The sequence below is a fragment of the Triticum aestivum genome, chromosome 4B, assembly GCF_018294505.1.
Source record: "Triticum aestivum cultivar Chinese Spring chromosome 4B, IWGSC CS RefSeq v2.1, whole genome shotgun sequence".
NCBI classification, from domain to species: Eukaryota; Viridiplantae; Streptophyta; class Magnoliopsida; order Poales; family Poaceae; genus Triticum; species Triticum aestivum.
In genome coordinates, this window is record NC_057804.1 from 103,788,597 (window position 1) to 103,814,308 (window position 25,712).

General features: G+C 45.4%; 2 protein-coding genes across 17 annotated transcripts; one reads left to right on the plus strand and one right to left on the minus strand.

Moving 5' to 3' along the window:
• Positions 1-3,538: 3,538 nt before the first annotated feature.
• LOC123091294 (protein SEMI-ROLLED LEAF 2) lies at positions 3,539-12,387 on the minus strand. Of its 16 annotated transcripts, XM_044512762.1 has the most exons (9): positions 8,512-9,067; positions 7,158-7,301; positions 6,990-7,064; positions 6,785-6,900; positions 6,330-6,383; positions 6,044-6,112; positions 5,782-5,867; positions 4,765-4,840; positions 3,539-3,922 (listed from the first exon to the last, which is right to left on the minus strand). In XM_044512762.1, the coding sequence occupies exons 2-9, from the start codon at positions 7,290-7,292 to the stop codon at positions 3,808-3,810; spliced, it is 726 nt and encodes a 241-aa protein (XP_044368697.1). In that variant the 5' UTR covers positions 7,293-7,301; positions 8,512-9,067; the 3' UTR covers positions 3,539-3,807. The 16 variants fall into 16 exon arrangements, 10 of the variants coding, with proteins under 10 accessions (XP_044368697.1, XP_044368696.1, XP_044368700.1 ...); XR_006443022.1 differs by having other exon boundaries at positions 4,456-4,840; positions 5,778-5,867; positions 7,158-9,055; XM_044512761.1 differs by having other exon boundaries at positions 7,158-9,063.
• A 3,238-nt stretch (positions 12,388-15,625) lies between these two features.
• LOC123091296 (transmembrane 9 superfamily member 1) lies at positions 15,626-21,500 on the plus strand. Its single transcript, XM_044512771.1, has 12 exons — positions 15,626-15,870; positions 17,186-17,378; positions 17,485-17,589; positions 17,719-17,736; positions 17,830-17,918; positions 18,003-18,155; positions 18,269-18,403; positions 18,886-19,052; positions 20,189-20,283; positions 20,426-20,799; positions 20,919-21,192; positions 21,287-21,500. Exons 1-12 carry the CDS (start codon positions 15,784-15,786, stop codon positions 21,352-21,354), a joined length of 1,758 nt encoding a protein of 585 aa, XP_044368706.1. The 5' UTR covers positions 15,626-15,783; the 3' UTR covers positions 21,355-21,500.
• The last annotated feature ends 4,212 nt before the right edge of the window (positions 21,501-25,712 follow it).

Below are 25,712 nucleotides of genomic sequence, written 5' to 3' on the forward strand. Positions count from 1 at the left end.
TTCTCTTTATATCCCCAAAATGAACTATTATTATGATTGTTTTTTCACCCCATGAACATAGAGTCACCTCCCTCTATGGCCCTGACCCCGAGCACATCCTTCTCTTTTCAAGAGCATGTTTGTTTTTCTGGGCAATCCAGTTCTAAAGCTCCAGCCAAACGAATTGGTCCTTAATCTTAGTTGAGCTTCATCCTTTGATTAGCCCACTGATACGTCTCAAATGTATATTTCTTTATTTGTTTCATGATATGTTTATATCATTCTAGCACCAACTTTTATCATTTTTTTTGGATTAGCATATTAACTTAGTGTGCATTGTGAGTTGTTGTTTTCAGCATGTTTTTTAACTTATAAGAAACCAATTTTATTACGGGGCACCAAAAAACCCGAAAAAAATCAGAAAATATTTTTCATCGGGATGCTTCCAAAGGATACAAGAGGCAGCCGGGGGTGGCCCACCACCTCCACGCACCCCACCACGCAGCCAGGGGCGCGTGGTGGGGATGCTTTAGGGCCTCTAGACCCCCCTTCCACCGCCTTCCGGCACCTATGTTTCTGGTTTGTCTGGAAAACTCTAAATGTCGAGGAGTTATTCTGTTTCCGCTGCTGTACCTCTCTATTTCGCGGCGATCTAGTTTGCAGGTCTTTTCTAGTACTATCTCGGATGGGAAAGTCATCACTGTGGCCATCTCCATCAACTTGAAGGTCACTATGATCACACGTGATTAGTTTTCTTTGGACTATGGGCCCACAAAAGTATCTAGTTGGTTGTCTCAGATATGCTTCTCAATACAATACATGAGCTACTCTACATGAGTGTGATCCATCTGATATAATCTTTTGGCATTTTTGTTGCAGTGTGATGAATTGTCATTTTATGATGAAATTTATCCATGGCTTTTTAAGATCTATTTGATTTATGTGCTACATAATTCTTATTCATATGTGCTCTCGGATCTATCTATCTTTCTCTGGCCAAGTTTGGCATTTGATCTCCAAGAGAATGTTGTGTATGATATATAGCTGTGTTCATACTTGCAAGTAATCTACTACAGTGATAAAAGTGAAAAATGGTTTATACTGTGAGTTGCCACTAAGGATTAAAAGATGATTGTGTTGTTGTCCTTAGAACGTAGGGCTAAGACAATATATCGTCTACTTCATGTCGTCACACTTAATGCAATACTCTATTTTTACTTGATACTTTAAGGTGCATGCTGGATAGTGGTCTTAGGTGGAGTATTAGCTATAGATGCAATTGGATAACGGTCTATAAATATTGAGATGTGATGCTTATATGTTGCTTATGCCATGTTTTTTGCAGGTTGCTTATGCCATGTATAGTCATATTTATAAAAGCTGCAATTTATTCCCTATGAAACTGTAATTTGTTCAGCACACTGTGCCACCTTTTGAAGAGAAACCACCAACGAACCTATGCATCTCAGTCCATTCCTATTCATATTCTTTCAGCATGGATCAATGCTCTCTTTTACAGTTCCTTGTTTTTACTTACTTGCTGTAATTAAATTATCCATACACTAGTGCATTCGATCATTGTAACTAGCAAAGCGTTGGCAACCTTGCTAGTTTCACCGGGGCCAATGGTTTTTTTGTATATGTGTGTAGGTACTTATAATCGGTTTTTCTGCAACCCCTTTTTCGATGAAGGGTGGATTTTATTAACTCTAGACGCATCAAGCGGATACAAGCATAATGAGCACACACTTAACCTCTGCATATCTAATATGTACACAACAAATACCAACACCCATAAAAAACACGTCGGCAAATAACAAAGTCATACAAGATCAAAGTTGTGCCTATGCAAGGAAAAAAGAAAACCCGAAGCGATCAAGACAACGGTCGACAAACTACATCAATGGCCATATTCGCAACAACCATCTCTTGATGCCACAAGGACAACGAGGTTCTTCAACAACAATGCTTTCAGGAAGGGAACAACACTCAAGCGCATCATCATTGAATCTAACCACCAAAGGCCATAATCTAGGTTTTCACCCTAAAGAACGAGTCCGAGCACATCCGAGCAATGCCTCCAACAAGGTAACGAAACAACATCGCCATTGTCAGGTATAACCAACTCAGGCCAGACCTAAGATTTTTGTCCCAGAGCTCGAGAGGGAAGCACCACAAAATCGGAATCAATCATGTGTTGTCGCCACCACTTTTCTGCCATCCCAACAACTACATGCGCTCGGCTAGGAATCCTATCACTACCGCTGACCATACGCCTCTATGTCAAGTCCTCGTCCGTTGATTGCATCTCATCACCGAAGCAAACTGGCTGGAGTGAGAGCCGTCATAATTCACAAAGAAGCCTTCTGACGACATCCTGCAACAACATCAATACGTATCGCCAACAGCAGCAAGGGTGCTGCCGTACGCTGGAGTGGCCACCACATGAACCATTATAGACGATGGAACACGCACCCACTGACTGCCATCATTGACCAAGGACCTAGCCCTCAAGCCGTCACCAATCACCAGAGGCTAGATCATACTATCTGTTGCACCAGCCCATGTAGCCGCACTACAGGCAAGGGCAAGCCAGATCTAGCTGGCAGCCGCCCCACACAAGGGGCAAGCCATACCGACCGGATCGGACAAGTGGTAATGGAGTGAGCAGTCGGCCTAACAGAAAAACAGGGTGCCACGCAACAGATCGAAGGAGATCCGTGCCTGCAGAAGATCCAAGCCATGTCAACCTTTCATGCAACATGCCCAAGCAATGCCCACAAATGATCGTCATGCAATAGATCCAAGCCATGTCGATTTATCATGCAACAGATCTAAGCCATGCGGCAGATTGAAGAAATGTCTGTAGGAGATCCGTGCATCCACCGGTCGCCGAGCCATGCATCAAATTGAAGGACCATCAGGCTAGGAAAAAGCTTCCGATGGAGAGCGGAATGCAAAACTCCTACTAGTTTGATAAATCTTAAGGTCACCCACTTGAGAATTGCTACTTGCTACAAACCCTTACACTCAGGGGCCCAACACCTTCCTCGTTTAGAGGAAGCACCCACCATTAGGTCCATCTCACCAATAAAGGTCATAGAGTAAAGGATACATTAAAATTGTAACCTAAAGCTAACATACCGTCAAAAGCTTTTCTTCCTTCAAAGTTTTCCGCCATATGAGAGATGAGACACTTCACAAACTGAGAAAAGTGGAGTTCGTTAAGTTCCTTTTGATGGAACGTGTTCACCCGGTTCAAGTCCTATACTTGGCATGGGTGCTCGCACCTTTATTAATTTATATATGGAACCTTCCCCTGATTGATCGAAGGGCTTCCTCTCCGGGAGTTCCCTCTCTTTTTAACTAGATGGGAAGTACGGCTTGCCGCACCCCGCACCCCTGCCGGGTGCGGTTACATACAACCTGACACAGTAGGCCACACTTCAAATTCAATAGGTTGACATGATGAAAGGGAAAAGTGCAGACGTATAGAACATTATACCAAAAGCAAAGAAGAATAGCAGCCCACAATAACTTGTTTACAATGCAGTGAGAGTTATATCCAACTTGGTAGAACATGATTCATTTTTTATTCAGGCTATTACACAAATAGCAAAGCACGATGGCAGCACCCACCTAGTCCATTACTGGTTATACAATATGTATTCCACAGATGGAAGGAAATATAGACGACTGATTCCATTGTTTGAATTTCTCAAAGAAAGATATAGGAGGAACTAAGCACTAATAACAACAATGGTTTGGTTAATTACATCACTTTGAGGATGTCATAGAAAATGTCACATGATATACCAAAAGCAAGTCCTAACGGTAGCCTAAGAGAACCGATATATATAATTTTTCTATGTCATATGGCGATAGTAGTGTATTGGATAGCTCTGTCTGAAGATCTTGCTCGTCGAGGTGTTCTCTGAAAAATCTGTTGATAGAATTCTAAAGAGATGAGTGAACCTAGAATGGAAACAAATAAAATTTTGCAATCCAAAAAAATATAACCACAAGTATGGTACAAGAAGCACAACATTACTAAAAAATGTCTTCCTAGTTTTGATGGAGGTACTGCCAAAAGTAAGGCAGGAAATCTCAAATTAGAACACCAAAAAATGTCTTCCTAGTTTTGATGGAGGTACTGCCAAAAGTAAGGCAGGAAATCTCAAATTAGAACACCAGGAAGCAAACCATAAAAATAAATATGTGCATCAGACACAAGATTAGCCATGGTAGCTAGCTACACAAATCCATGACCCCCTAATCATATACACAAGTCCTCCCCACCTCTCTCTTCATGTTGGCTCTGACCGGGACGGCACACCAGTCAGCACCACAAAGGGGTCAAACACAACCAGGCCATGAAGTACTCAGCAAGAAGAAAGGAACAAAACACTTCCATGCAGGACGATATTTAAAATGGAGCAACAAAGGCTAATTAAACATGAGAAGATTGTTACCGACCATATGTCCCCTGCATTAAGGTGAATGCCTGCTCCAGAAGTCGATGTGGTGTGAATCTTTAGAAATGCTCATAGTACTCCGAACTCTTACAAAATCATTCACATGTTTTTCCTTTAGCATAATAATGGGGGTGCATGTACAATAACTCGCGGGATAGATGAGCACGAAGGAAAATAGAAGGAAATTCGAGATATAAATCAATTGACCAGAACCTTGACTTCCAGTTGATCAACGCACATTGGTATGCTTGCAAAGGGAGGCAGCGACATTATAATCACATGAGTATCTCACATCAGAGATCATCAGTACCTTACACAGCTCATGCCGACTCGTACACCATGTTGTCGTGGAAGGAAAAACCAGAGAGTAAGGCCCATTCCGAAAGCTACCAAATTCACCATACATAGTCCATTATATTCACCAACATGAAGCATCTGGCACAAGTTTCAGATTAAAAGAGAAATATAGAACGCTAATTACTATTTTTGTAAGAATGTTGGACCATGGCAACAAAATGCACACATCCAAACACAAAGTGGCAATAATGTGATATGAAAAAGAATTAGATAGTACTCCATCCCATTAGATTATATTACTTACACTAAGCTATAACCTAGGGGGTTTACCGGAAACAAATCAGTAGTAGTAAATAGGAACAAAAATAAATTACTTTAAGTATTTGGTGCATCAGAATTTGCTATTATCTTTATTGGCCGACAAAATTAGCCTTCATATATTTTGGCTATTAAGATCACCTAGTGGAAGAATTCACATGTTATTCATTCTGCCCATCCAAGGTTGGACAAGAAACTACGCACATAGGAAACAGATCCAACATAATTTCTATGATCATTCACAGTAAGTCCATAACACAAACCATTACTTTTCTCGATGTTCATAAAACATCAATCATTTCCAAAATATACTTATCTAATATATGCCTAAGAGGCTAAAACATGCTGATGGCCAGCATATAGTTTGTTCTACATGCCAGTCTAACCAAAAGACATTACAGTGTAATGCAGTCAATGTAAATTTTGATCTAACACAACCATAACCCTGCATTGGTAAAACTGAACCAAGATTGCATAATTCTGCATTGGCAAAACTAACATAGAACTCTAAAAGAAGGATAAACGCCAAATAATTAGAGTAAGGAATCACGCCTATCAAACACAAGCATCGACTTCGTATCATAATCCACAGATGCATAATACATAAACAATCTGCAGAAATATCTACTGTTGGAAACTAAATCAAGCTAGGCAAGTGACATATATAGATTCTCACAGTAGAGGGGTACAGGAGCAAGAGGAGCTTACCCACCTTCTTCCCAGCAGATCTGAAGGACTGCAATCCTGCCCCTTGGGAACCAGCCCCTGCAGAAATATTTGACAGGACTCCAAAATGTGCTGAAAGCACTCATAGGATATGTATGAGAAAATTTGTCGAAGTATATCTATAGCGCTTTTAGGGCTATATGTTCATTAGTACAGTATATTTTGGTCAAGTTAGGATCATGAAACGGATGATATTGTCACAAAGAAGAAAGGAACAGAGAAAGAAAAGGCCAAGAACTTTCTATTACCTTGTAATTATGTGTGCTGCCTTTGTTGTTTGATCCAAAGACTGTATATGAATGCTCACAATTTCAGAACTGCATGGAAAATAAAGAAAATGAAAGATGTTCAGCATCTGTATCAGTCAACTATTTGCAGCTGATGCTTGGAAAAAGAAGAGGTGTATAAATAAAGATGCAAGTAAATGCAAAAGGAAAGCTATCAGTTTGTAAGCTCGGAACAAAATAAAGTAAACAGATAAACTAGATCCATGGTTGATCAATATATGTAGCCAAAGATCTGGAAAACTAGTACCTTTGATATATTGTAGCATCAGTGGCGCTTGCTCGGAGCGCAGAACAGTGTGCTCTAGTTCATAGAAGATATCCATGAAATAGTTAGAAAGACCTGGAACAATTTGGCTAATACAGATAGTAAGACGGTAACTGTGATAGTAGATGGATAGGTATAGTGACTAATACAGATAGTAAGACATTAACGGCGGCGTAGAGGAGGGGCTAGGTCAGGGGAGTGGAGGGGAATGTGAGGAGAGGAGGAGAAGTGGACGAAGTGTGTGTACAATGCTTAGTAAGCTACTCGCAAGCAGTGGCCTGCATTGAGCAAATCACCTTCATGTTTCTAGCCATTCAGATATAATATTAAACTGTATTCACATCTAATAAATATCACTAGGATGGTGTTCATTGCTACAAATAATCTTATGGAATCTAGTGACATGAGCAAAAAGATAGTTGGGAAGTAAGACTGACATTTGTCCTTTGCAAGACACCAGCAGTCCGCGGTGTATCAGCATCACCACTTTTGCAAAACCATACTGCTCGGCTCTTAATTCCTTGTAAATCCTTTGCTCCAAGTAAACTGTGATCTGCTCAAATATGAACACACATTAGAATGCACGCAAGTTACCAAACCAATTGAGTAAACATTTCAGGTTCTGAAGAGAAGAGGGGGAACCTTGGGCACTCTAAGAGGGTTCTTGGCGGCGTACTCGCACAGCTTCCCGATCCTCCTATCATTTGGTTCTTCGTCCTACATCGCAAAAGCACAAGATTATTTTTACATTGATCCGGAACATCGGCTAATGCCTCATCATGGTAACATGAAAGACTAAGTTGACCCAACCTGTGTTCTGGGGAAGATTTCGGCAAGGATCTTCTTGTACCGCTTAACGGGTTGCCTGGACCGTGCCCTGAGCCCAGGGTAGAAGTAGCACAGGGCCCCGCAAGTCGGCAGGACCTTCCGCGATAGCACACCCATCCTCTACTACTACGGGCAGAATTGACAATGCACATGTTAATTAGTGCCATTGCAACGCACTATAGAAATCCCTAGCATCGGCCCCTTACAAACACCACACAACAATGCCATTGGAGCGCGCTAGCATCGATCACTTACAAACACCCCATGACTCAAGTTCTCACAATGTCACAGCCGATCAATGGTATGGATTCAGAATTGACGAAATCAGAGTGCGAGTTTTCCCCCAAACCTGGCAGGTCAAGCTACATTTTGGTCAAACCCGGGTTGGTGAATCGAATCATTTTGGGAGTTTTTCCCATGGCGATCGCCAAAGCAGAATCGAAATCGAGCTGCGACACGACCCGGTCGTTCGCGGTACCCACGATGACCCAGACGTGCATGCGTCCAGACACAAGCAGGGTTCGAGCGGCACCAATGCAATGCGGAAGCACACGGCGAACCAACTAAACATATAGCAGGTTACAAGCACTCTTAGAATCTGAACATTACAAAGTTTTACACATCTCAGCTTCTAGAAATTTCAGAGAGAGAGAGAGAGCAAGGGTTCAGGTTCAGAGAAGAAACAGAGGCAGCAGGGGGCATTGAGGAGGAGGAGCAGCAAGGAAAGCAGAGTAGCAGCAAAGGGAGATTCAGAGACAGAGCAGCAAGGGTTCAAGTTCAGAGAAGGAGAAGCACTAGGGAACGGAGGAGAGAAGAGGCAGCAGTTGTAAGCCGATGAGCAGCAGCAGCGTTGAGAGGAGAAGGAGGAGCAGCGAGGCAGGGATCAGCAGCAGTAGGTTGAAGGAGAAGGAGCACCAGCGTGGCCAAGACGGCCTGTCAGTCGGTGGGTCGGGTTGGATCGGATCGGACCGGACTGCGGCAGCGACGGCAGTGTGGGGAACGTGGTGGGTGCCTGCCGCGGCACCGGTGATGGTGGTGGTGGGTGGCGGTCGTCCTCTCCGCCTCCTGCCTCGGATCGGACTGCGGCGGCAACGGCGACGTGGGGAATGCGGTGGGCGCCTGCCGCGGCGCCGGTGGCGGTGGTGGTGGGTGGCGGTCGTCCTCTCCGCCTTCTGCCAGCCGCTCCGACGAGAGAGACACGGGGCGCGGGTGGGGTGTGGAGGGGAGGGAGAAGCGGGCGGGGTGACCGCATCTTGGGCAGACAACAACAAAGAGGAGAGAGGCAGGAGAAAACAGCGAGGAGGAGAGGGTAGGAGGGGGAGGGGAGGGGCGTGACCTTGAGGGGGAGTGGTGGCTGCGCGGCGGCGGTTGTGCGGCAGGGGAAGTGCGAGCGCGGCGTGATGGGAGGAGGACGAGTGGAAGAGGGCGGCGGCTAGGTTTCCTGCGAGGGAGGAATGGGAGCAGGGCTGTACACGTGAAAAGACCAAAATGCCCATTGGAGGGCACCGAAATAACAGGCGGTGGCACACCAGAGGACGCACAATTCGATCCGACGACCCAGATTGCTCCGTCTGAACATCCGACGGTCTGGATCGTTTTGGACAGCCAATCCAACGGCTGAAAATCCAAACGCACGGGAAGGCTTCATTTTGGTCTGGACTCTATATGAATGCTCACAATTTCAGAACTGCGTGGAAAATAAAGAAAATGAAAGATGTTCAGCATCTGTATCAGTCAACTATTTGCAGCTGATGCTTGGAAAAAGAAGAGGTGTATAAAGAAAGATGCAAGTAAATGCAAAAGGAAAGAAGATCCGTGGCTATCAATTTGTAAGCTCGGAACAAAATAAAGTAATAAGATAAGCTGGATCCATGGTTGACCAATATATGTAGCCAAAGATATGAAAAACCAGTACCTTTGATATATTGTAGCATCAGTGCCGCTTGCTCGGAGCGCAGAACAGTGTGCTCTAGTTCATAGAAGATGTCCATGAAACAGTTAGAAAGACGTGGAACAATTTGGCTAATACAGATAGTAAGACGGTAACTGTGATAGTAGATGGATAGGTATAGTGACTAATACAGATAGTAAGATGGTAACGGCGGCGTAGAGGAGGGGCTAGGTCAGGGGAGTGGAGGGGAATGTGAGGAGAGGAGGAGAGGTGGACGAAGTGTGTGTACAATGCTTAGTAAGCTACTCGCAAGCAGTGGCCTGCATTGAGCAAATCACCTTCATGTTTCTAGCCATTCAGATATAATATTAAACTGTATTCACATCTAATAAATATCACTAGGATGGTGTTCATTGCTACAAATAATCTTATGGAATTAGTGACATGAGCAAAAAGATAGTTGGGAAGTAAGACTGACATTTGTCCTTTGTAAGACACCAGCAGTCCGCGGTATATCAGCATCACCACTTCTGCAAAACCATACTGCTCGGCTCTTAATTCCTTGTAAATCCTTTGCTCCAAGTAAACTGTGATCTGCTCAAATATGAACACACATTAGAATGCACGCAAGTTACCAAACCAATTGAGTAAACATTTCAGGTTCTGAAGAGAAGAGGGGGAACCTTGGGCACTCTAAGAGGGTTCTTGGCGGCGTACTCGCACAGCTTCCCGATCCTCCTATCATTTGGTTCTTCGTCCTACATCGCAAAAGCAGAAGATTATTTTTAATTGATCCGGAACATCGGCTAATGCCTCATCATGGTAACATGAAAGACTAAGTTGACCCAACCTGTGTTTTGGGGAAGATTTCGGCAAGGATCTTCTTGTACCGCTTAACGGGTTGCCTGGAACGTGCCCTGAGCCCAGGGCAGAAGTAGCACAGGGCCCCGCAAGTCGGTAGGACCTTCCGCGATAGCACACCCATCCTCTACTACTACGGGCAGAATTGATAATGCGCATGTTAATTAGTGCCATTGCAACGCACTATAGAAATCCCTAGCATCGGCCCCTTACAAACACCACACAACAATGCCATTGGAGCACGCTAGCATCGATCACTTACAAACACCCCATGACTCAAGTTCTCACAATGTCACAGCCGATCAATGATATGGATTCAGAATTGACGAAATCAGGCTGCGAGTTTTCCCCCAAACCTGGCAGGTCAAGCTACATTTTGGTCAAACCCGGGTTGGTGAATCGAATCATTTTGGGAGTTTAGCCCATGGCGATCGGCAAAGCAGAATCGAAATCGAGCTGCGACACGACCCGGTCGTACGCGGTACCCACGACGACCCAGACGCGCATGCGTCCAGACACAAGCAGGGTTCGAGCGACACCAATGCAATGCGGAAGCACACGTCGAACCAACTAAACATATAGCAGGTTACAAGCACTCTTAGAATCTGAACATTACAAAGTTTTACACATCTCAGCTTATAGAAAATTCAGAGAGAGAGAGAGAGAGAGAGAGAGAGAGAGAGAGAGAGAGAGATCAAGGGTTCAAGTTCAGAGAAGAAACAGAGGCAGCAGGGGGCGTTGAGGAGGAGGAGCAGCGAGGAAAGCAGAGTAGCAGCGAAGGGAGATTCAGAGAGAGAGCAGCAAGGGTTCAGGTTCAGAGAAGGAGAAGCAGTAGGGAACGGAGGAGAGAAGAGGCAGTAGTTGTAAGCCGATGAGCAGCAGCAGCATTGAGAAGAGAAGGAGGAGCAGCGAGGTAGGGATCAACAGCAGTAGGTTGAAGGAGAAGAAGAAGCAGCGTGGCCAAGTCGGCCTGTCGGTCGGTGGGTCGGGTCGGATCGGATCGGACCGGACTGCGGCGGCGATGGCGGTGTGGGGAACACGGTGGGCGCCTGCCGCGGCGCCGGTGATGGTGGTGGTGGGTGGCGGTCATCCTCTCCGCCTCCTGCCTCGGATTAGACTATGGCGGCGACAGCGACGTGGGGAACGCGGTGGGCGCCTGCCGCGGAGCCGGTGGCGGTGGTGGTGGGTGGCGGTCGTCCTCTCCGCCTTCTGCCAACCGCTCCGGTGAGAGAGACGCGGGCGCGGGTGGGGTGTGGAGGGGAGGGAGATGCGGGTGGGGTGACCGCATCTTGGGCAGACAACAACAAAGAGGAGAGAGGCAGGAGAAAACGGCGAGGAGGAGAGGGTAGGAGGGGGAGGGGAGGGGCGTGACCTCAAGGGGGAGTGGCGGCTGCGCGGCGGCGACTGTTCGGCAGGGAAGTGCGAGCGCGGTATGATGGGAGGAGGACGAGTGGGAGAGGGCGACGGCTAGGTTTCCTGCGAGGGAGGAATGGGAGCAGGGTTGTACACGTGAAATGACCAAAATGCCCAATGGGGGGCACCGAAATAACAGGCGGTGGCACACCAGAGGATGCACAATTCGATCCGACGACCCAGATTGCTCCGTCTGAACATCCGACGGTCTGGATCGTTTTGGACAGCCAATCCAACGGCTGAAAATCCAAACGCACGGGAAGGCTTCATTTTGGTCTGGACTCTATATGAATGCTCACAATTTTAGAACTGCGTGGAAAATAAAGAAAATCAAAGATGTTCGGCATCTGTATCAGTCAACTAGTTGCAGCTGGTGCTTGGAAAAATAAGAGGTGTATAAAGAAAGATGCAAGTAAATACAAAAGGAAAGAAGATCTGTGGCTGTCAGTTTGTAAGCTCGGAACAAAATAAAGTAATCAGATAAACTGGATCCATGGTTGACCAATATATTTAGCCAAAGATCTGAAAAACGAGTACCTTTGATATATTGTAGCATCGGTGGCGCTTGCTCGGAGCGCAGAACAGGGTGCTCTAGTTCATAGAAGATATCCATGAAACAGTTAGAAAGACCTGGAACAATTTGGCTAATACAGATAGTAAGACTGTAGCTGTGATAGTAGATGGTTAGGTATAGTGACTAATACAGATAGTCAGACGGTAACGACGGTGTAGAGGAGGGGCTAGGTCAGGGGAGTGGAGGGGAATGTGAGGAGAGGAGGAGAAGTGGACGAAGTGTGTGTACAATGCTTAGTAAGCTACTCGCAAGCAGTGGCCTGCATTGAGCAAATCACCTTCATGTTTCTAGCCATTCAGATATAATATTAAACTGTATTCACATCTAATAAATATCACTAGGATGGTGTTCATTGCTACAAATAATCTTATGGAATCTAGTGACATGAGCAAAAAGATAGTTGGGAAGTAAGACTGACATTTGTCCTTTGCAAGACACCAGCAGTCCGCGGTATATCAGCATCACCACTTTTGCAAAACCATGCTGCTCGGCTCTTAATTCCTTGTAAATCCTTTGCTCCAAGTAAACTGTGATATGCTCAAATATGAACACACATTAGAATGCACGCAAGTCACCAAACCAATTGAGTAAACATTTTAGGTTATGAAGAGAAGAGGGGGAACCTTGGGCACTCTAAGAGGGTTCTTGGCGGCGTACTCGCACAGCTTCCCGATCCTCCTATCATTTGGTTCTTCGTCCTACATTGCAAAAGCACAAGATTATTTTTACATTGCTCCGGAACATCGGCTAATGCCTCATCATGGTAACATGGAAGACTAAGTTGACCCAACCTGTGTTCTGGGGAAGATTTCGGCAAGGATCTTCTTGTACCGCTTAACGGGTTGCCTGGACCGTGCCCTGAGCCCAGGGCAGAAGTAGCATAGGGCCCCGCAAGCCGGCAGGACCTTCCGCGATAGCACACCCATCCTCTACTACTACGGGCAGAATTGACAATGCGCATGTTAATTAGTGCCATTGCAACGCACTATAGAAATCCCTAGCATCGGCCCCTTACAAACACCACACAACAATGCCATTGGAGCGCGCTAGCATCGATCACTTACAAACACCCCATGACTCAAGTTCTCAAAATGTCACAACCGATCAATGATATGGATTCAGAATTGACGAAATCAGGCTGCGAGTTTTCCCCCAAACCTGGCAGGTCAAGCTACATTTTGGTCAAACCCGGGTTGGTGAATCGAACCATTTTGGGAGTTTTGCCCATGGCGATCGACAAAGTAGAATCGAAATCGAGCTGCGACACGACCCAGTCGTACGCGGTACCCACGACGACCCAGACGCGCATGCGTCCAGACACAAGCAAAGTTCGAGCGGCACCAATGCAATGCGAAAGCACACGACGAACCAACTAAACATATAACAGGTTACAAACACTCTTAGAATCTGAACATTACAAAGTTTTACACATCTCAGCTTATAGAAAATTTAGAGAGAGAGAGAGAGAGCAAGGGTTCAGGTTCAGAGAAGAAACAGAGGCAACAGGGGGCGTTGAGGAGGAGGAGCAGCAAGGAAAGCAGAGTAGCAGCGAAGGGAGATTCAGAGAGAGAGCAGCAAGGGTTCAGGTTCAGAGAAGGAGAAGCAATAGGGAACGGAGGAGAGAAGAGGCAGCAGTTGTAAGCCGATGGGCAGCAACAACATTGAGAGGAGAAGGAGGAGCAGCGAGGCAGGGATCAGCAGTAGTAGGTTGAAGGAGAAGGAGCAGCAGCGTGGCCAAGTCGGCCTGTCGGTCGGTGGGTCGGGTCGAATCGGATCGGACCGGACTGCGGCGGCGACGGCGGCGTGGGGAACGCGGTGGGCGCCTGCCGCGGCGCCGGTGATGGTGGTGGTGGGTGGCGGTCGTTCTCTCCGCCTCCTGCCTCGGATCGGACTACGGCGGTGACGGCGACGTGGGGAACGCGGTGGGCGCCTGCCGCGACGCCGGTGGCGGTGGTAGTGGGTGGCGGTCGTCCTCTCCGCCTTCTGCCAGCCGCTCCGGCGAGAGAGACGCGGGGCGCTGGTGGGGTGTGGAGGGGAGGGAGATGCGAGCGGGGTGACCGCATCTTGGGCAGACAACAACAAAGAGGAGAGAGGCAAGAGAAAACGGCGAGGAGGAGAGGGTAGAAGGGGGAGGGGAGGGGCGTGACCTTGAGGGGGAGTGACGGCTGCGCGGCGGTGGCTGCGCGGCAGGGGAAGTGCGAGCGCGGCGTGATTGGAGGATGACGAGTGGGAGAAGGCGGCGGCTAGGTTTCCTGCGAGGGAGGAATGGGAGCAGGGCTGTACATGTGAAAAGACCAAAATGCCCATTAGGGGGCACCGAAATAACAGGCGGTGGCACATAGGAGGACGCACAATTCGATACGATGACCCAGATTGCTCCGTCTGAACATCCGACGGTCTGAATCGTTTTGGACAGCCAATCGAACGGCTGAAAATCCAAACGCACGGGAAGGCTTCATTTTGGTCTGGACTCTAGCAATGGGATTTTATAATGGCCCTCTTGTTACTTGAAAGGAAATGAAGAATTTTACGACTTTATTCTTCTAGTGGTATGCAACGTGTCCATCAATAATGAGACGTCTATGATGACTTTATAAATCTCAAGATTCGCCTACTCAGTCTCAGTCTTGTTCATAGGGGTAATTGTGTGCGCGCGTACATTCGTATGGATGAGTACATTCGTATGTGAGGGGCCGCATATACACTGTATATGTGTTTCGGGAAAGAAAAAAGATGAGACACTTCGATTTCATTAAATGGGAGAGAGAACAACAAATAGGAAGGGCGGCATATAGTCGGTTCGGAGACTGACTAGACAATTTTTCTCTCGTCCCTGGCGGCTGCAACCCTAGCCGCCGCCAGGGCCAATCTCCCAACGCTGTTCTCCGGCGGCTCCCTTCCGCCGGCGACCTCGGTCGTCGGTGGTGAGGGGGCCGCCGGATCTACGCGTGTGGATCGATTTTTCTTCCTTGTAGTTTAGGTTTTTAGGTTGTTCATCGTTTTTGCTTCGGTGATGACGATGGCGGCGCTGAATAATGAATCTTCGGATCCTTCCCTGACGAGGCCATCGGTCCTATGGTTGGGGATGGATTTGGAAACCAGTCTGTTCAAGCAAGAATGGTGTGGCGGCGGCATCCTCGTGGTGGACCTGTGTCCTCGGGCTCCGCCGTTGCGACGACGTTTGCTCCAGCGTCGCCGCGGAGCTTGGGAGGTAGTCCAGGAGCGGATGCAGATTGTGGTCTGCATCGACGACATCTGGAAGACGGAATATCTGCTGGGCTCGTGGTTTGTGGATGGCAGGTATGGTTTCCTCCTTCGGCGTCTTAGTCGTGGTGGGGTGCCAGATCTGGAGTTCGATGGCGTGTCCGGGGTGTTGCCCCGGTCTGATTCGTTCAACGACAAGGGCTTCACTTTTGGTGAGCTACTTTGGAGGTCCGCAAAGCTGCATATCAGCGATGGAGCCGCGTCGAGCTCGGGTGAGGTGGTGATTCGTCATTCTTTTCTTCGGTGGCTACCGTGGTGGTGCCGGAAGCAGTTGACGAGCGTTGGTGTCAAGTTCAGAGATGTTTTACTATCTTTTCAGTTTTGTCTTGTCGGTTTTTACGTGATTTGTACTTTGTTCTTTATGATATGAATGAGACATGTATTACCATGCAAAAAAAAAACAAAACAACAAATACGGCATTCCCAAGGCACCTCCCCGCAAAACCGTACCCCCAAATTCTCGTTCCTATGGGAAGGCAGCTCGTGCCCGGGCAAGACTGAAGACGAGACCAACCGCGCAGGTAGGCTCGGAAGGGCGACGCAAACCCCCCAACTCGCGCCCACCTTCCACCCCAGATCTCGCGGCCGCCGCCGCCGCCGACGAGATGCTCCTCCTCCGCGGCCTCCTCCTCGCCGCTCTCCTCGCTGTCGCGCGGCAGCCCCTGGCGTCCGCCTCCGAGTCCGACCACAAGGTGCGCACCGCGGTCCCACCACCATAGCCCCTCGTGCCCCTATACCCTAGATCCGAGCCTCCCATGCGCATGTCGTCGGGATCCCTCGAGACGCCGTGCCGGATCTGGACGCAGCCGTGCGTTGTTATCGGTCAATGCTGTCTGGGTGTTGCATGATGAGTTCGAGGTTGCGGCGTGATCTGTCGTTCTGTGATGTGATGAGTTTCACGCCTGGGATTTTGGTAGTACCCTACTTGCGAGAGGAGAGTCTTCGCGGCGTAGAGGCTACTTGACCTTGTTTCCTACAAGAGTAGGACAAAAGAGGTTTTGGAGCCTTGGTGGTATGGACTTTCGAAATAACTCTGGGCAGGGAAAATGGCTCTAACCGTGTTATTGTCCAGTGAATTTGTCAGGCTAGGTGTTGACTCCTGTATAAGATTTTAGATAGACATGCGGCTTTGTAAGATGTGATGGCATGCCATAGGTCATAGGTGCATAAGTCTGGTGCATATCATCGAAACTGAATAGCACTATCCCAAGGCTCTCTTTGGTTGTATTATGTTGTGCTGCACAGCGTACACTGGATCATGTGATAGTTTAGTTATGGAGTATTTTTTTTTTTGTGTGTGAGGGTGGTTGTGGAGCAAGTTTGCTGGTACTATTCCAAGATGAAAATTATCAAGTAATATACTGAGACAACATTTTGGAATCCACCCTGGAACCAAACAGAGGTCATGGTTTAATGTTTATCTCTTATTTTCCAGCTAAGGTTTTGTCTACTCTGTAATGTTGCTCAATATCAAAATATGTAATCATGTGCTGATTAGTGACAAAAAATGTTGGACACATGGTAATTAATTGCAATAGTTAAGCCCATGAATAATTTATTCGACCCTAAGAAGGGAATTTTTTTGGTGCCTTTAAATTTCTGAGTAATATATTTGAGTTGACGTATACTGCCATAAAATTTGCCATGAGAAAGATGTTTCTTTTATTTTCATTCTGGTCATACTTTAACCGGTCCACAATCCCAAATGTTTTTGAAAGGTGAAGTGCTCTTCACAATCAACAAGTCAGCCATGGAATTTAAATTTTCTCAAATGTTTTTGAATGGTGAAGTGCTCTTCACAGTGAACAAGTCAGCCACGGATCTTAAAATTTAAAGTTTCTCTGTTTTTTCTATGTCCTCTTTTGGGTCTTTTTGTCATTATGGTGACCAGTGTGTCGATTGTCGAAAGCATCTTTTTTTCTTCTTCTATATGCTGATATGCAATCATACTGAGAACATGTTTTGCCATCACTAAAGTATTGCAGCTTCTTATATGTCTGTGTGCAGTACAAAATTTCAGAACCAGTCAAGCTCTGGGTAAACAAGGTTGGCCCGTACAATAATCCTCAGGAAACATACAACTATTACAGCCTTCCGTTTTGTCAACCAGCTGAAAACCCTGCACACAAATGGGGTGGACTCGGAGAAGTTCTCGGTGGAAATGAGCTGATTGATAGTCAGATTGATATACAGTTTTTGAGTATGTTGATCTTGTTTGCACATCCTTGTTCTTTTAACTTTTGATTGTGAATTGCTTAAATGCATGTTCTTTCATACTAAGTGATGATTAATCTCTTTTGTTTCAGAAAATGTGGACAAGGGCCCCATTTGCACAATTGAACTTGATGCTAAAAAGGTTCAGCAATTTACTGATGCCATTGAAAGCTCATACTGGTTTGAGCTTTTCATAGGTATGAAGATCCGTATTTGGTTAATTGTTCTATGTTGGCTCATATTTTTCTTGCTTTGGATGTGACTTTTGGTTCTGACATTCTTTGTATGCAAATTTCTTCCTTTGCCTGCCTTGTGAAACCACCTAGATGATCTGCCATTGTGGGGTAGGTAATTCTAAACTGAAATGGCCCATCTTCCTTTAAAGTTTTCTAGCCTTCGCATCATTTTGATAATCAAGTGAGTTTTCATCTGAGCAGGTTTTGTTGGGGAGACTGACAAAAACAATGAAAACAAGCACTATCTTTACACACACAAGAATATTGTTGTTAAATACAACGGTAACAGGGTACGTGCTGCACTTATTTGTGATCTACTGATCTTAAACATTAGCGGAAACCTATATATACTGGTTAATTAATTTTCCTTGTAGGTAATTCATGTCAATCTCACTCAAGAGTCACCTAAGCTTCTTGAAGCTGGAAGAAAATTGGACATGACATATTCAGTGAAGTGGGTGCAAACAAATGTGGCATTTGCACGGCGTTTTGAAGTTTACTTGGACTACCCGTTCTTCGAACACCAGGTAATTCTTGTTCACATTGGTGGCCGGTCTTGAATTTTGAGAAGGATTTTGGTGGTGTCATTTTCAGCGCTGTCATGTTGATTCTAAAGTGATTTCCAACTTTTCATTTTCAGATTCATTGGTTTTCCATCTTCAATTCTTTCATGATGGTCATTTTCTTAACTGGTTTAGTATCAATGATATTGATGAGAACCCTGAGAAATGATTATGCAAAATATGCTCGTGAAGATGATGATCTTGAGTCACTTGTAAGTACCGAGTCTTGGCATTTCTGTTAAATCATGTACTCCTGCTGGACTCCAGTAACATAACTTGTCTCTTTTCACTCTCGTGACCTCTTGTGATAGTTTGACCATGGGTCTTATCATATCATTTTCGTATTGTAAAACTCAGAAGTATAACATTACAAGAGTATTGAGAAGATGAGCCTATCCATCATTTCCATGCAAGGGGTTAAATATCTAGTAATACATAATTAGTTAAACTGTTAAAATAGCAGTGCAGAGCCAGTGAATTTTGTAGCCTGGCGAAGCCACAAGCATAGGATTATGATATATGGCTAATAAGCTGCATCGATGCGTTCCACTGCTGTTAAACATCAATCTGGTTGATTCCCACACTGGCATTTGATTGTGACTGGCATAAATATTTGAATACACACAACGAATCAGTTGCCATGATTCTCATCGATTTCACTTGATCCGCGTGTTAAGCTATGATTTCCTTTCAGGAAAGGGATGTTAGTGAGGAATCTGGATGGAAGCTTGTTCATGGAGATGTATTTCGACCTCCACGCAACCTAATGTTTCTGTCTGCTGTTGTTGGCATTGGCACTCAGATGGCAGCTCTTATCCTGCTTGTTATTGTACTTGCCATTGTTGGTATGCTTTATGTTGGGTAAGCTCAAGACCAGCTTTTGCATCTAATTTTTTCTGCAGTGCTTTTGCAGAATGTAGCAGGTACATAGTTGCAAGTAGTTTAGGATCCATGGATATGTTTATCTGTAAATCAGTTCATACACACTTCCCAATGTGCCAAAGATTACATATTATAAATGAATGAACATATATAGTGTCTTATCCGCTGCATTCACACGAAGGTGGAGACTAGGGATATCTGGATATGGTATAGAAATTAAACATGCCGTTATCTTTGGTATGCAGATTTACCAATGCGCAAGGCAGCAGCAAGCTAGGGCTGATAGCGAGTTAAGAATAAGATAAATAAGTTGTGTTTTTAAATAGGAATAGGAGATTGGGCTCTCTGATTTGTAAAATGCATGAAGAGAGAATTGTAATTTCATGCCATCTCACAGTTCTCCAAAAATCTTTTGAATCAAAGATCCCCAGATTGATTTCCCTAGAGAGAAGACTTGTTTAGATTTGGTTGTTAGGATCCTGCTCTATAAAGCAGCCTATGCACATAGTTGGATTAAGCAAGAAAATGAATATTTTTTAGTTATTCTTCCTGCCTTTCCTCCATGTGGGTTGAGTGCTGATCACTTCCCTAACACACATCTTAGATCTGTAATATTCATTTCTTGCCAAGGTAGGAGACCTGGATAAAATTGCCAGGTTTGCGTTATCCAGCAATAACATTTGTTAAAGTAGCTCTGTAGACTTCTTGTGCAGTGGTCTTATTACTGGGAATGCACAACTCTATATACCATAGCATGGTGTTCAAAATTTCTGAAATTCTGAAGTGAGAAGAAAAGGCACATTTACCATTTCAGCCTAGAGAACATGAAAATCAGTAAAGATACAAAGTTTACTTCTTTAATCATGTGAACTAACTGAATATACAACTGATCTTGGATTTTGTAATAATGTTTAGCTAGTATCAGTTTCCATTATCTTTTTCACGCAACTGAAATATTATGCTCTATTTGCCAGAGAAGGAGCAAACATCACAACCTTACTGTGTTCTGATGACCAGACATATTTCATTTTCTAATGTAAAAAATGAGCATTCAGCTAGTATGAGTTTCCATTAGTGTTTCCCCCCTTACTGATACATTGTACTCTATTTGTCAGACGAGGAGCTATTATCACAACCTTTATCGTGTGCTACGCGCTTACATCTTTCATTTCTGGATATGTTAGTGGCGGCCTCTACTCAAGGAACGGCGGTATGGTCCTCCACATGTTTTTGTTCTTATTTCCTCGGTAGAATTTCCCTATGTTATTCTGCTATCCTGAGTTGATTCCTGAGTTTGAGAGTCACCAGTTCCTCTGTTCTTTATCTTAACTGTGGATTCCTTGATTCGGCAGGCAAAAACTGGATAAAGTCTATGGTCCTTACCGCGTCCCTTTTTCCATTCTTGTGCTTTTCAATTGGATTAGTGTTGAACACCATTGCTATCTTCTACCATTCATTAGCGGCTATACCATTTGGTACAATGGTTGTCATATTTGTCCTCTGGGCTTTTATCTCTTTCCCACTGGTGCTATTGGGAACAGTAGTTGGTCGAAACTGGAGTGGTGCTCCCAATAACCCATGCCGTGTGAAGACAATCCCACGTCCTATTCCTGAGAAGAAGTGGTACCTAACACCTTCTGTTATCTCATTGATGGGTGGGCTTCTTCCCTTCGGCAGCATTTTCATCGAGATGTACTTCGTATTCACTTCATTCTGGAACTACAAGGTAAAAAGAGCAGTATGTTGGTGAACTTTGCTGTGAAGTAAATATGTCTATGCACTTCTATTTGAGTTTCATTTTGTTTGAATTGATGGATAGTTGACAGCTTCTTTTGCCCTTTGCAGGTGTACTATGTTTATGGCTTCATGTTGCTAGTCTTTGTCATCCTCCTAATCGTAACAGTATGTGTCACTATTGTGGGCACTTATTTCTTGTTGAATGCTGAGAACTATCATTGGCAATGGACATCGTTCTTCTCGGCTGCATCAACCGCCTTGTATGTATATCTATACGCTATATACTATTATCATGTGAAGACAAAGATGTCAGGCTTTTTCCAGACTAGCTTCTACTTCGGCTACACGTTGATGTTCTGTCTGGGGCTAGGCATACTTTGTGGTGAGCTTTGAAACTTACCTGTGGTTATTCTGTTTCAAATCAGTATCTGGTCTCTTTTGACCGTTATTTGATGCCTGACACTGTTTTTATTTAGGTGCTATCGGCTATCTGGGGTCAACTTTGTTTGTCAGGAGAATCTACAGAAACATCAAATGCGACTAAACTGCTTCTCCGATTCTGTAGGCTATTAGCACTTAGCAGATCATGTGTTGTTGAGTAACGCTTCTAAGATTCTAATTAACTTTTGGAAACTATACAGGAGGTGGTTCTCCCTTCGTTTACCTTAATATACTTTTATTTTTGGTCTATATCTACCCCGTCATCAAAACTGGCCCCATAAATGTATACCTATATTAGTTCAGGAATTAGTCTCAGTACTGGGATTTACATCTACCTTTATCTTTTTAGGGCGGCCCTCTAGTTTATGTTCATTGATGCAGTGCAGATTCCTCTGAACCTAGATGTGCCCCTACAATGGGTTGCAGCATTCAGGTTCCGTTTTATGTCATATAAAAGCAAACTAGTAATACACTGATGTTACATTCTGAATGAGTAGCGCCCGTTGAACTGTTAGCCAACCAGTTTGAGATGTGCCCCTTAGTTTGCTGGTTTTCATTTGCGATTGAGCAGAACTGTTAGCCAACCAGGTCAAACGAGATAACCTTTAGCTTGCTGACGGTACTATATTTATTACTCCTATTTCAGTTAGCTGTGACTGCACTCTGCGGTGGCCATGTGCTGAATTTGTTTTTGTAATACCAATAAATGCTTGCGTTATTTTCACATCAGAGGGAAACTTGTGTACGTAACATTGGATCCCACATTGGACCATAGACGCGCGGATGATATGGGTGGTATAGTTTTTTCCCTGAAAACCTAACATCTCGGCAGAGGCAACTAGGGTCTCAAGGGGATATTTCGGCGCACGAGCTGGCTACAAGACAAAGCGTGAAGGAGCACAATGTGAGAAAGAATACAAACGAGTTCTTGGCAGCGGTAATAGTGGGCCAAGCTTAATTACCAATTTTAGGGAATTGTAGATAAATAGAGTTCTTAGATATGCAACTAGATGAATAATCCTATTATGGCAAGCAAATTCAGAGCAAAGTAAGCTAGGCAACAATGTACTCTCTTTGTCTCAAAATAAGTGTCTCAAGCTTAGTATAATTTTGTACTAAAGTTAGTATAAAGTTATTATTTTGAGACGGAGGGAGTAATTAGCAAAAAATAAGTGTCTCAAGCTTAGTATAACTTTGTACTGAAGTTAATACAAAATTGAGACACTTATTTTGAGACGGAGGGAGTAATTAACAAACCCGTAAAGCGTGGGAAATGATTAACCAAAAAAAACCCCACAAATAAGTTGATGATGTGGGTTTTATTCCTAAGTTCACACTTCCTTTTTTTTTGAAGTTAAGTTCACACTTCCTTAGAAGTGCTAATCTTCGTTGGAGCGGTGACGGAAGCCTGACTCATCATATTCTCCTCGAGTCAGCCCACATGAACGCCTTTGTTGGAGCGGTGCCGGAGCCAAGGCCCGCCCTATCTGTGGTGAAGGTGCGGGAGTGGGAGGCCGATGGTTTGATGTTGACCCGGCTCACCTTGTCCGCGGTGAAGCTGAAGGATCCAAAGGTGAGGCTCTCCCTCGGCGGGAGGCCAGTAGATGCGGTGGGAGATCAGATCTGGACTCGGTCTCTGGCCAGCACAACCCTTGTGTGGTGCGCCAACTGACGGTACGTAGAACTGTCAGTACCCTCGGTAGGGTGGCGAACATGGCCGGAAGTGCTAGAACGGAGTTCACACGAGTGGGTTACCCAGGTTCGGGCCCTCCGAGGAGGTAATACCCTACGTCTTGCTTCTGATCTATATTCACAATGGAGTTCCTCGTGCTGAGGGATTACAATGAAGATGGTGTTTCTTGCTACCGAGAGTATGACTACAGATGTAGATGGGAATGTCTACACCTAGCCTCGTCTTATATATAGACGACGAGGGCTAGGGTTACATGAGCCCCCATACATAGCGCATCAACTGACGGTATGTAGAACCGTTAGTACCCTTGGTAGGGTATTATCTCCTCTGGAGGGCCTGAACCTAGGTAACCCCCTCGTGTGAACTCCTTCCTGGCACTTCCGGCCACGTTCGCCACCGTAAGGGTACCGATGGTTCTACGCACCGTTGCCGGAGCCAAAGCTTCTAGAAGGCCAGAGAAGGCTCATCGTATTCTCCTCGAGTCACCCCAACGAATGAGCCTATCAGGACTCGGAATCTAAGGCACATAGATCTAACTATAACATATCATATAAGCATGCGAGTCCTCACGCACGGTTCACACGGATGCCACCTTACCTTGTCGGACCGTTTGCATCTTTTGACTTACTTATATGAAATGTCACTAGCAACTATATGACAACTCGTATCGACATGATTAGTTATAAACCAAGGTGGCACAATCGTACTAGTACAAACATAGGTAACCCGACAAAGCACATGCCGGTCATCATCATGTGTACCCAAGTCGTAGCAAGCTGAAGGACTTTAGGAAGCACAAGGAGACATTTCCCTGTAGGGACGTGAAGGAAATATGCCCTAGAGGCAATAATAAAGTTATTATTTATTTTCTTATTTCATGATAAATGTTTATTATTCATGCTAGAATTGTATTAACCGGAAACATAATACATGTGTGAATACATAGACAAACATAGTGTCACTAGTATGCCTCTACTTGACTAGCTCGTGAATCAAAGATGGTTAAGTTTCCTAGCCATAGACATGAGTTGTCATTTGATTAACGGGATCACATCATTAGGAGAATGATGTGATTGACATGACCCATTCCGTTAGCCTAGCACTTGATCGTTTAGTATGTTGCTATTGCTTTCTTCATGACTTATACATGTTCCTGTAACTATGAGATTATGCAACTCCCGTTTGCCGGAGGAACACTTTGGGTGCTACCAAACGTCACAACGTAACTGGGTGATTATAAAGGAGTACTACAGGTGTCTCCAAATGTACATGTTGGGTTGGCGTATTTCGAGATTAAGTTTTGTCACTCCGATTGTCGGAGAGGTATCTCTGGGCCCTCTCGGTAATGCCGGTAACGAGATTGAACTAGGTATTGGATACTGACGATCGAATCTCGGGCAAGTAATATATCGATGACAAAGGAAACAACGTATGTTGTTATGCGGTTTGACCGATAAAGATCTTCGTAGAATATGTAGGAGCCAATATGAGCATCCAGGTTCCACTATTGATTATTGACCAAGAATAGTTTTAGGTCATGTCTACATAGTTCTCGAACCCGTAGGGTCCGCACGCTTAAGGTTTCGATGACAGTTTTATTATGAGTTTGTGAGTTTTGATGTACCGAAGGAGTTGGAGTCCCGGATGAGTTCGGGGACATGACGAGGAGTCTCGAAATAGTCCAGACGTAAAGATCGATATATTGGACGACTATATTCGGAGTTCGGAAAGGTTCTGAGTGATTCGGGTATTTTTCGGAGTACCGGGGAGTTACGGGAATACGGGGAAGAGTATTGGGCCTTAATGGGCCTTAGTGGGAAGGAGCCAGGAGGTGGCGCGCGCCCCTCCCAAGCCCAGTCCGAATTGGACAAAGGGTTTGGGGCGTGGCCCCCCTCTCCCTTCCTTCTCCACTTCCCTCCTTTCCCCCCTTCTCCTAGTTGGACTAGGAAAGGAGTCCTACTCCCGGTAGGAGTAGGACTCCCCTTGGCGCGCCCTCCTCCTAGGGCCGGCCTCCTCCTCCCTTGCTCCTTTATATATGGGGGCAGGGGGACACCCCATGAAATAAGTTGATCTACGGATCGTTCCTTAGCCGTGTGCGGTGCCCCCCTCCACCATATTCCACCTCGGTCATATCGTCGCGGAGTTTAGGCGAAGCCCTGCGCCGGTAGAGCATCATCATCGTCACCACGCCGTCGTGCTGACGGAACTCATCCCCGAAGCTTTGCTGGATCAGAGCCCGGGGATCGTCATCGAGCTGAACGTGTGCTGAACTCGGAGGTGCCGTACGTCCGGTACTTGGATCGGTCGGATCGTGAAGACGTACGACTACATCAACCGCGTTGTCATAACGCTTCCGCTTACGGTCTACGAGGGTACGCGGACAACACTCTCCCCTCTCATTGCTATGCCATCACCATGATCTTGCGTGTACGTATGATTTTTTTTGAAATTACTACGTTCCCCAACAGTGGCATCCGAGCCTAGGTTTTATGCGTTGATGTTATATGCACGAGTAGAACACAAGTGAGTTGTGGGCGATACAAGTCATACTGCTTACTAGCATGTCATACTTTGGTTCGGCGGTATTGTGAGATGAAGCGGCCCGGACCGACATTACGCGTACGCTTACGCGAGCCTGGTTTCACCGTTACGAGCACTTGTGCTTAAAGGTGGCTGGCAGGTGTCTGTCTCTCTCACTTTAGTTGAATCGAGTGTGGCTACGCCCGGTCCTTGCGAAGGTTAAAACATCACTAACTTGACGAACTATC

Bases quoted from the DNA above. Each gene is read 5' to 3' on its own strand.
- LOC123091296 (XM_044512771.1), top strand. From the start codon at position 15,784: ATGCTCCTCCTCCGCGGCCTCCTCCTCGCCGCTCTCCTCGCTGTCGCG. The intron at 15,871-17,185 runs GTGCGCACCGCG...GTCTGTGTGCAG, and splicing joins CCTCCGAGTCCGACCACAAG to TACAAAATTTCAGAACCAGT. The intron at 17,919-18,002 runs GTACGTGCTGCA...TTTTCCTTGTAG, and splicing joins TTAAATACAACGGTAACAGG to GTAATTCATGTCAATCTCAC.
- LOC123091294 (XM_044512762.1), bottom strand. From the start codon at position 7,292: ATGGGTGTGCTATCGCGGAAGGTCCTGCCGACTTGCGGGGCCCTGTGC. The intron at 6,901-6,989 runs GTTCCCCCTCTT...ATATTTGAGCAG, and splicing joins ACCCTCTTAGAGTGCCCAAG to ATCACAGTTTACTTGGAGCA. The intron at 6,384-6,784 runs GTCAGTCTTACT...TCTATGAACTAG, and splicing joins GTGTCTTGCAAAGGACAAAT to AGCACACTGTTCTGCGCTCC.